General features: G+C 43.7%; 1 protein-coding gene across 1 annotated transcript; it reads left to right on the top strand.

Annotated features, from left to right (window-relative positions):
- The first annotated feature begins 6,863 nt into the window (after positions 1-6,863).
- Positions 6,864-7,473, top strand: LOC123399006. Its single transcript, XM_045093442.1, has 2 exons — positions 6,864-7,314; positions 7,397-7,473. Exons 1-2 carry the CDS (start codon positions 6,864-6,866, stop codon positions 7,471-7,473), a joined length of 528 nt encoding a protein of 175 aa, XP_044949377.1.
- The last annotated feature ends 4,198 nt before the right edge of the window (positions 7,474-11,671 follow it).

The following is an 11,671-nucleotide window of genomic DNA, read 5'->3' on the forward strand; positions in this document are numbered from 1 at the left end:
GACACAAAGAAAAAGAAAAATATTTACATGGGAAAGCTCCCAACAAGCAAAAGAAGAAAGAAAAATCTTTTTGGGTTTTCTCAAAAGGACACAAAACAAGAAAACAAGAGAACGAAAATAAACTACCATGGATAATACAGTGGCAAAGTGTAAATACCGGCTAACAAAGTGAAAGCATAAGCATGAATGTAAAGTCGGTGAGAACACGTAGTCCCCCAAGCTTAGGCTTTTGGCCTAGCTTGGTCTACTCCCAAGGATGATCCTGGCGAAACCCAAAATCATAATGGGTGTTATAAGGAATCGCTGCAGCCACTGCCTGAATAGCTGCCTCACGAAGTCGAGCAGCCATCGCCTCCATCTCATACTCCTCTGCCTCTCCTATGGTAATGTAGTATCTTTGTTTTCCCTGAAAGTCAAAGAAAGCAGGAGCAGGAAGGGTAATATGGAAAACACGCTGCCGGTTAAATATCTAGCGATATAGGAGGGATCCATGATCTCTCTCGAGGAACTGGTAGCGTGTTAGAACGACACGATCAAGGTACGCTGTGCGGAGAGGAGGGTCTTCTGGACGGATGGATACTCCAAGAAAATTTGCTAAGCGTGTAGCATAAACTCCACCAAAGAAATCCCCCTCACTGGCATTTTTATTCAGCCTCCTTGCTATTATATCTCCTATATTGAAGCTCCTGTCACCTGTTACTGCGCTCTTAAGGATACTAAGGTCGGAAGCGCATAGGTTACAATGTGCACCCTTGCCGTTAATGCCCCTACCTATGAAGAGGGCAAAGTAGTGCAAGGCAGGGAAATGTATGCTTCCTATGGTGGCTTGCGTGATATCTCTGGTTTCTCCAACAGTTATACTGGAGACAAAGTCTCTGACCGAAGACTTAGAAGGATCATTAGTACTACCCCCATCGGGTATCTTGCAAATCCTATTGAAATCCTCCAAATCCACAGTATAAGATTTATTGTACAGATCAAACAGTATGGATGAGTCACGGCCAACTGAAAATTTAAATCTACGCACGAAAGAGGCAGTGAGCATAGCACACTGTTCACATTTATCTTAGAGGAATTCTTCTAAACCGACATTGCGGACAAGTGTATCAAACTCATCCTCGAAGCCTCATGAACTCATCAGAAGGTCATTCACATGGTTGTACTGGAGCGTCCCTTAGTTGAAAAGGTTCGGGCTCCCGAAAAGAGAGACGAGGACCCTTCTTACTTGAGGAACCACCATGAAACTTTCTCCTGAACATAATTTCCTTTTGCTGAAATTTTTGAAGTTCAAGAGAAAAGTGAATGAGAACCATCCATACCTTGTAGGAACTACTCCTACTAGTGCCTAGAGACCGTATCACGCGCTAAAACTACTTGGGACCAGCTAAAATCAACATTTCTAGCTCAAGAACAGGGTTACCAAGGTAGCAAGAATACGCGAAGGATAAAGCACTAGAGCAAAAACTAATTGGACCAAGGGAGGAGTCACTTACCAAGGAGCAATTTCCCCAAAATGGTTCGGAGAATGGTGCTTTGAGCAAGGAGATCGAGAATCACAGCCAAATGAGCAAGAACACGGGTTTGAGCTGCGAAACAATTTTTTCTAGAGGTGGAAGAAGAGGCTGAGAGCTGGAATGAGTGGAGGGGGTGCCTGTGGGCCCCACAAGCTTGCACCCCGCCACCAGGGGGGTAGGTGGCGGTGGCAGGGATTGTGGCCCACTGGTCTGGCCCCCAGGCCATCTCTTAGACCCGGAAATTTTCAAAAATTCCAGAAAAAGCATACTAAATTTTCAGGACCATCGGAGAGCTTTTATTTTCGAGGTATTTTCTCCGGGATGCTAAAACAGAAAACAGGAAAAACTAAACTAATTCTATCATTTTTCTTCTAAGCAAAAGAAAGTGAAAGCTCAAAACAGAGTAATGTGACTCTTTGATTCATCCGTTTCATGGTCATCGAAAGAAATCCGTCAATGGGGTTGATCAAGTCCTTATGACAAAACCTTCTCGAATCGCAAGAGAGAACGGAGAATTTTCGAATAGCCACTAAATCACCTCAATGGGGATATGTATTTCCCCAACAAGCAAATCATACTTCATCTTGACACGAGGAATAGGGCATTCAAAGCTCCCAATAAGAATCGATGAAGTCTTTTCGATAGCATTGATGCAATGTACTTGATATCGTTTCTTCGGAAAGTGCACTATGTGCTCATTACCGTTGACATGGAAAGTGACATTGCCTTTGTTTCAATCTATAACAGCCCTGCAGTGTTTAAAAAGGGTCTTTCGAGGATGACAGCCATGGCTTCGTCCTCAGGAATATCCAAGATAACAAAGTCTGTTAAGATAGTGGTGTTAGCAACCACAACAGGCACATCCTCGCAAATGCCGATAAGGAAAGCAGATGATTAGTCGGCCATTTGCAGAGAAATTTCAGTCGGTGTCAACTTATCCAATTCAAGTCTACGATAAAGAGAAAGCGGTATAACACTAACACCGGCTCCAAGGTCACATAAGGCAGTTCTTACGTAGTTTCCTTTAATGGAGCAAGGTATAGTGGGCACTCTGGGATCACCATGTTTCTTAGGAGTTCCACCTCTGAAAGTAATAGTTAGCCGCCCGTGCATTGCAACGGGGACATACAAATTCCGATCGATCAACACCGATCATGGGTAAACTATATCTTTGGATAGATTCCACATGCATAGCAGGTGATATTGTATTATTTTATATAAAAACACAATACATACCCACTGGTCTCTTTGTTCACTTTGTTCATCGCATGCACTCAAATGCTAGTTAACGCCTAATCTCAAGATGACAACTTTCATGCTTTGCTAAAATTCTGAACTCATGGTAGTATTTTTCTAGAAAAACAGTGTCTCTCAAGAAGGAATAAATGATTCACAAATTTATGTGCGAAAACATAGTCCTCATAGAATATCATCAAATCATACTTGATTCTCATAATAAGACTATCCTACCTCCAAACAAGGTTATGTGAAGATAATCATTCTCCCTTCTTAAAAAGAATAACCACCTTCAATTTAAAGATCAGTGCTTGCATAAAATTGTAGTTGGAGAGTAACTTCATTTTTAAAAACATTTGTATTTTAGTTTTCAAATAATTCACTTGTTCCAGAAGGCCTCTTTCCACATGTAACGGACTGACAATTTACTTTTCTAATAATTCACTTGTTCCAAGAATTAACTGTCTCAAGTTCAGCATGATTGTCTCTCTCTGATTCACACAACAAGGCCCTAACACATTTGGTACCAAATAGTCTACCGACTAAGCTTTCATCCTCATCTGCAATGTTCAATAGAGAATAATAAGGTTCAGCAAGGCCATATGGAAATATTTGGCCTTCTACAAAGCTTGAATTATGGGCAACATATCTGAAGAAATTCACAAGAGAGCAAGGTCAACAAAGGAAATTCACAAGAGAGTAAGCCCAACACTGATCCCTCTCCTTCTATACCAACATCGCTCACCTTCCAGCCCAACATCACTCCCTCGATGCCAATCATGACCAGATCATGAAACCAGGACGAAGAGAGGGGGGTGAGGGGAGAGGCTGCACCTCAAGCATGTCGTCGGCAAATCCAAAACCGCGGCGCACGTGAGAGGGGATCCTGGGGATGAGCAGACGACCTTTGGAAGAAAAACCAGGGAGGGTGGAGGCCACCAGCGCCTTGCCCCGACGGGAGCTTGGGGAAGCACCGCCAGTGCATATAACAAGCATTTTTGAAGAATTTCCAAAAGCACGAACAAAAAAACAAATTATGTGCTTATGCTTATATCTTCTAGGCTCAAACAAAGATCAAACAAAGGGAGATATCATAATACCAATAAATGATCATAAGACGAATATATGTTTATTCTCAAATATGTAGGATCAAACAAATATATTTGACTTATATATTACTACTGACTCATTTATTTGTTCTTCGGCATTTATTGGCGTCAAACACAATACAAAAACTGCTAACAATATAAATGACACCAATAATAAAACTAATTAAGTTGTTTTATTTTCTCCTCTGTTAATGGCTATGATGTGAAATAATGCTCAAACTATTGGCACATATGTTAGGTGAGAAGGTAAACTCCTGAGTATAGCTATCAAGAAGATGGATAATTCTTGAAGTCAACTACAAACATTTAAGTGAGTAACTTGCATGGATAACACAATACTCAGATTATAAGATTTATTATTTGTGAATCACAACATCTATACGGACTATACGGTCTTGGAACAAGCAAAGATCCATCCCTCAGGGACATGTTCTAGCATAGGAGCACATCAGACAACAATACATGCCAAGTAGTAGAATAGTAACATCAAGTTAGGACATTCCAAGCAGTAGTAGGGGCAATGCAAAGGCAAAAACAATGAGATGTAGTTTGAGTAAATACAAGCGGGAAGCTGCAGAAATCACAATTAACAACACCAAGATGTAGTATTGGGAGGCTTAGTTTGTGTGCAAACAGAATCTGTATGCACTCTGCACTATTTAAAATGATAGTTCATAACATCTAATCAGCAGTGGATCATATAGTAGATGTGTGTGTGTTTCAGTTCTGACAGTAAAATATGTTTTACTCGGGGGGAGTGCACTTTTAATTTGCAGAAAGATTTTAGAGTAGAATTAAATTGGAATTAAATGATAAAAAGATGAATTGGTGGACATACATAGATGGCTAAGGTACCTGGGAGCAGAGGATGACTGCTCCATGATTCAGGAAGACGTGAAGCGGCTGGTCATGCACCTCCGCTGCCACTCATCTCCTGCAGTGCAGCCACCAAGCCCGAAGGCTGCCGTGTTGGAATGGACCCGTCGGTCGTTGCCCACCAACCACGTCCCTGAACAACGCCATGCCCACGCATAATAACTGCGTATTACAGACACATGTTTTCATTGGTGAATAAGAAGTGTACTGATGTTTCCTATTGTTAAGCATGAACAATGTTATTTCTCTCCTAGAGGACAATTAGCCTCGATTCTTTCAGGATAGAAACATACATCAAAAGGCTTCAGAACTTAGGGGTCAACATACTCTGAATCATTTCATAAATTTTGAAATATAAATTCAGTCCATACACATTTAGTGGCAAATACCAAGAAATTATAGAAAGAAAGCTCACAAGTTTTGGACTTCAAGGACTTGGAAGGGCACGCAGATGGCAACTTTTTGTATGGAAAATATGGTAGCACCTATGGCTTACCTGTCCATAAAGTATCATTGATATAAACATGACAGTGTGCCACCAATCAGTTGTATGTGATGGTACAGAAGTTCCTATAGAAGTAGTAACTTTATCATTCCAAGGACTGGTTGTGAGATTTTAAGGGTACGGCTATATACTCGAAATTTGTTTGGCACAAATAATATGGATTACACATAGAGATAAAGAAAATATCACTGGCTGCCAAAAGGGTGGGCAAAATAGCAGAAGATCATGTGCTCTTAACAATTCATAGGTTTCTTCATACCTCTATAACAACAAAAGTTTGATGATACTGAATATGCCCTACAGCTTACAACTTAGTAAACAAAAGAAAGTACAAGTCTGATGACACTGAATATGCCATATAAGTTACAACTGAATAAACAAAAGAAAGGACAAGTCTGATGATACTGAATATGCCCTATAACTTACAACTGAGTAACCACATAATGGATGCGATCAAAGTGCCATCCTTTTCGTCACTATAAATTATAAACAACAACATTGTCGCATCAGCTGTTACCATGTAGAAGAATACCCATCTGATCCTCGACATTATATATCTATACAATCTGCGATGACACAGTACATTCATATCTCAATTCAATAAATATAAGCCGATACCAGACTCATCCATCTCACTTTCAGAAATTTATATCTGCTAGATCATGAGAAAGGATTATCCGTGTATCTCGCATGACCCTATTCATAAATGATCCAATTATTTCTTCATACAAGTGTGTATTTCTTCATAAATTTATAGACATGCCAGGTAACACGAACATGTTTCAGATCATTATGTGCAGGAACATTTGTCTATCAGGAGCAGATGTCTATGAGGAGTTTTTCCTATTTATAACTAATATGGATTTCTTTCTCAAGCCATTGGGAAAAAATATATATCCAATAGTTCTCAATGTGCAGTATTCTCCTTGGTTTAAATCAATATACTACCATTGAACCCACTCCTTACATATATTAGGAGAGGCATTTATAAGAGGTTCAGCAAGAAAGCTTTTCATAAAAATGGACTGGGTGTGAAGAATATGGAAGCAATTTTGGATCTGTTTTTGACTGAACATCCTATGCAAGAATAATCTTTGATTAGAAGATGAGTAACTATGTTGTCCACCGTGTACAGCCAAATCTAAGACTTCTTCTGATGACAAAAGCAATGATCAGCTAATATTGCAAAGGGGAAATCAGTTACGTACCCTGGTGAGAAGCTGGTTGGCTTTCTTCTCGGCGAGCAACCTCCCTCTCATTTGTCTGCCCTCCTCCCCGGTAATACTATGCCCCCAAAGATCGCGCTCGCCCCCGAAGCTCGCGCTCGTCTGCTGCCTAGACATCGGCAGCGCTTCACTGGATCTGGATGGACGCGAGCTCTTGTCAGCTTCCCCGTGGTTACATAAAGATTGACAAATGAGAACCCCTACCAACTCATCAAAATCCCACATCGGCTCCAGTACCATGTTGTGTCAAAAAAATACTAGAACATGAATGTTGCAACTACACCAAGCGTCAGATCGTTGCACGCGCGCACACACAGAGATGAATGTTGATCGAAATCTTGTTTCGTGTAGTTTGATGGTGATGAGAGAAATTTACCGTGGGTAAGGGGATCCCTTGATGGGCTTCCGGCCGTACTTCCTCCATGAGTACTCGTCCGACGGGATGTCAGCGATCTTCACGCTCACCGCCGGCACTCTCACCGTCGTCTTCACGCGGTTCCTCCTTCTCTTGGAGCAGTGGCATCGGCTGCCCGTGGTGTTGGCCTCCGAGTGCGCGCCGGCGCAGGGGTTCCTCTTGTGCCCACACAGCGGCGGCTTGCCGGCGGACACCAGGTTGCGGCCCTTGGACACGCTCCCCTCGGCGGCGGTCACCGACGAGAAGAAGGACGTAGACGTCATAGACGTCGCGCCCGACATGGTCAGGTTCGGCTTGGTGAAGTCCAGCGTGAGGCTCTGCGGCTGCGGGACCGGGGCGGCCATCGAAACCGGCGCCACGACGGTCAAAGGGGCCGGCCTGGACGGCTCGATGGCGAGAGGGCGCGGTGGGGAAGGAGGAGGAGCGACCAGAGCTGGAGGGGGCGGCGGCGACGGTGACTGGATGGGGCCGCGGCGGAAGCGGGCGTGGCCGGTGCGGCACCAGCGGTGACTGGATGGGGCCGCGGCGGAAGCGGGCGTGGCCGGTGCGGGCGAGGATGGAGATCACCTTGCGGAACTTGGAGACGGCCTAGTCGGCGATCTCGCCGAACAGCTGCTGGTGCTGCTGCTACGACGCCTTGGAAGAGACGCCTCTTGCGGTGGTGGAGGCGAGAAGGTCGTACAAGGGCGGCGTGCACGGGCTGCGTGACGGCGACCGAGGCGGGCGCCCGATGGCGATGGGATGGGCAGTTCATCGTGGCACACGACTGTGGGCGCGGCGGCGGCGATGATTTTTCTGACGAGATCGAGAGAGAGAAGGGACCGGGAGCGAGATGCGGGGCAGACTGGGACAAAGGACGTGTGACGGGACTGGGTTGTGGTTGTTTCCTTTTTTTCAATCGTGTGGAGGAAGGTTGCGAGGGAACGTGGGAAAGTGGGCTCCTGCGATCTTTTTGCACGCGGGGTCAATGAGGGTTGCTGCTCCTCTTTTTTACCGCATGGGAAAGGTGGGATCGCTGGGAGGTCGAGCCATAAGCGAGGTTGAACCATCACGACGGCATATCCTGCTTTAATAGTAGAGATAATTGGCAAGCATGGTGGAGATCTCAAGATCTGGTATCTTCCATTTATTAGTCACGATATCTTTCATGTACTTGGCATACAGAGACATCTTGAGCATATCAGTTAACCACATCCGCAGAAAGACGGGTCTTATCATCTCAACGAAGCGCTCAAAATCCTCATCATCCTTTTTCTTGGATGGCTTAGGAGGAAAGGGCATAGGTCTCTGAACCCATGGCTCCCTTTCTTTACCATGCTTCCTAGCAGTGAATTCATTCTTATCGTATTTCTTAGGTTGTGGGTAATCAAGATTAACCGTCGGTTCAATCTCCACATCCTCATCATTGCTAGGTTGAGCATTATTATGAACATCACTGTCCATATTGTCACCAGGTTCATGTTCATCACCAGATTGTGTTTCTGCATCAGACGCATAAATATCATTAGGTTCTTCACGTGTGATAGTATTTGGTGAACTGGCATGCAGGATTCTATCATCCTTCTTCTTCTCCTTAGGATGACTAGATGTATCAGCATTGATTCCTTGAGAATCTTGATCAATTCTCTTAGGGCGACCTTCAGGATACAAAGGTTCTCGAGTCATTTTGCCTCCTCTAGTAATGACTCTGACAGAGTTGTCATTTAATTCATTGAGCAGGTCATTATGAGCTTTAAGTACTTGTTCTACATGAGTAGTAATCATAGAGGCATGTTTACTCAGAAGCTTCAGATCGTTGACATTTCTGTCTACACAAGCACTTAAATGGCTAAGCATATGAGTACTTTGTTCCAAATGTCTGCTAACATAAGCATTGAAACTCTGTTGTTTGGCAACAAAGTTGTCAAATTCATCAAAGCATAGGCTAGCAGGTTTATCAAAAGGAATATCACTCTCATCAAACCTACGCAGAGAATTCACTTCTACTACGTGTATCGGGTTATCGAGACCATGGATCTCTTCGATAGGTGGTAGATTTTTGACATCTTCAGATCTAATGCCTTTCTCTTGCATGGATTTCTTGGCTTCTTGCATATCTTCGGGACTGAGGAATAGAATACCTATTTTCTTTGGAGTTGGCTTAGGAGGTGGTTCGGGAATAGTCCAAGCATTATTGTTGATCAAGATGCTATTCAGTAGGGTCTCAGCTTGTTCTACAGTTCGTTCCCTAAAAACACAACCGGCAGAACTATCTAGGTGGTCTCTAGAAGCATCGGTAAGTCCGTTATAGAAGATATCAAGTATCTCGTTCTTCTTAAGAGGGTGATTAGGCAAAGCATTTTTTAGCTGGACGAGCCTCCCCCAAGCTTGTGGGAGACTCTTCTTGGAGTTGAGCAAAGTTGTATATTTTCTGCAAGGCAGATTGCTTCTTATGGGCAGGGAAATATTTCTCACAAAAGTAATAGACCATCTCCTGGGGACTACGCACACATCCAGGAGAAAGAGAGGTGAAGCAGGCTTTAGCGTCATCCTTTAGAGAGAAAGGAAACAGCTTAAGGATATAGTACTGGCGGATCTTCTCCTCATTAGTGAAAAGGTTGGTTATATCGTGTAGTTTGGCAAGATGGGCTATGACCGTCTAAGACTCATATCCGTTAAAAGGATCATATTCGACTAGAGAGATTATCTGAGGATCGACAGAGAATTCATAATCCTTATCGGTGATAAAGATAGGTGAAGTGGCAAATTTCAGGTCATATTTCCTCCTAGCTTCCCGAGATTTTACCTTTCACTTGAGAAGTAATTTCTCAGCGTCATAGGCATCCTTACACGCAAGAAAATCCTCAGCTATCTCTCCCTCCATAACATAACCCTTAGGTATATCAGGCAATTCATATATAGGAGAGCTAGATCTAGCAGGAGCAAAAGCAGGTTCTATCTCAATAGTATCGGCAGTTTCAGAAGCATCACGAGCATTGGCAGTAACTCTAGCAATATGAGCATCAAGGAACACTCCTAGTGGAACATCGAGAGAGGTAGTATCTCTAGCAGTATCAAGCATAACATCATCAGGAAAAATAGCATCTCTAGCATCATCAGGCAAAGCAGTATCAAGCATAGCATCTCTAGCAGTATCAAGCATAGCATCATCAGGCATAGTATCAAGCATAGCATCATCAGGCATAGTATCAAGCATAGCATCTCTAGCAGTATCAGGCATAGCATCATAAGCATCATCAAGCATAGGCGACATATCAAGATTTCTAGCAGGAGGTGATGTCGCAAACTTACTCATAACTGAAGGTGAATCAAGTGCAGAGCTAGATGGCAATTCCTTACCTCCCCTCGTAGTTGAGGCAAGACTTTGGTCTTCGGATCCTTCAGATTCTTCATAGTGATCAGTAGATATAAATCCCAAGTGAATCAGAGAATATAGCAATACCTCCCCGGCAACAGCGCCAGAAAAATGTTGATTGCAATCCCCGGCAACGGCGCCAGAAAAATGCTTGATGTCAACTGTTCTTCCCCTTTGCAACGGCACCAGAAGAATGCTGCTAGCACTCTCTGGCAATCGAAACTAGAAGAATGTTGTTGACGGCCCACCAGCGCGTGGGATCGTAGCAGTTTTCGAGGGTAGAGTATTCGACCCAAATTTGTTGATTCGCCAAACAGGAGGTGAGAGAATACTCTCGAGTATTATCAGCTGAATGGGTCAGATTCAACTACACCTGAAAGATTAGTATCTGCAAGCAAAGTAGTAACAACAAAGTAGTGAGTAACGGAAGTGGCAAGGAACATCAGTAGTGACAGCAGTAGCAAGTAGCAACAGTAGCAAGCGACAATAGCAGCAACAGTAGCGGCAGAGCAAGACAAGTAACAACAGTAACAACAGTTGTAACAGCAGCAGAGAAGAACAAGTAACAGCAGTAGCAACAGTAGTAACAGTAGTAACAGCAGCAGTAGGACAAACTTGTAGGCAATGGGTAACATCAGCAGATATAAATCCCAAGTGACTCATAGAATATAGCAATACCTCCCCGGCAATGGCGCCAGAAAAATGCTTGATGTCAACTGTTCTTTCCCGGCAATGGCGCTAGAAAAATGCTTGATGTCAACTGTTGTTTGCAAAGGCACCAGAAGAATGCTGTTAGCACTCTCCGGCAGTCGAAACTAGAAGAATGTTGTTGACAGCCCACAAGCGCATGGGATTGTAGCGGTTTTCGAGGGTAGAGTATTCGACCCAAATTTGTTGATTCGCACGACGGGAGGTGAGAGAATACTCTCAAGTATTAGAAGTTGAATTGTCAGATTCAACCACACCTGAAAGATTAGTATCTGCAAGCAAAGTAGTAACAGCAAAGTAGCGAGTAACGGCAGTGTAACGAGCAATAGCAGGGGCAAGGAAAAGCAGTAGTGACCATACTAGCAAGTAGCAACAGTAGCAAGCGACAGTAGTAGCAACAGTAGCAGCAGAGCAAGACAAGTAACAATAGTAGCAACAGTAGTAGCAGCAGCAGAGCAAGACAAGTAACAACAGTAGCAACAGTAGTAGCAGGAGCAGAGCAAGACAAGTAACAACAGTAGTAGGACAAACTCGTAGGCAATGGGTCGGTGATTTGTTTGGATGATATTCATCATGCAACAGCTATAACACGGATAGATATGTGGCTAGCTCCCATTCGTCTATGTGATGTAGGCATGCATTCCGTGTGTCGTCATACGTGCTTAGGGAAAAGAACTTGCATGACATCTATTGTCCATCCCTCCCGTGGCAGCGGGGTCCAAAAGGA

Source organism: Hordeum vulgare, chromosome 5H, assembly GCF_904849725.1.
Source record: "Hordeum vulgare subsp. vulgare chromosome 5H, MorexV3_pseudomolecules_assembly, whole genome shotgun sequence".
In the NCBI taxonomy this organism is placed as follows: Eukaryota; Viridiplantae; Streptophyta; class Magnoliopsida; order Poales; family Poaceae; genus Hordeum; species Hordeum vulgare.

Excerpts from the sequence above, each read along its gene's own strand:
- LOC123399006 (XM_045093442.1), top strand. The coding sequence starts at position 6,864 with ATGGGCTTCCGGCCGTACTTCCTCCATGAGTACTCGTCCGACGGGATG. Across the intron at positions 7,315-7,396 it reads AGGAGGAGGAGCGACCAGAG|TGGGGCCGCGGCGGAAGCGG; the intron begins CTGGAGGGGGCG and ends GCGGTGACTGGA.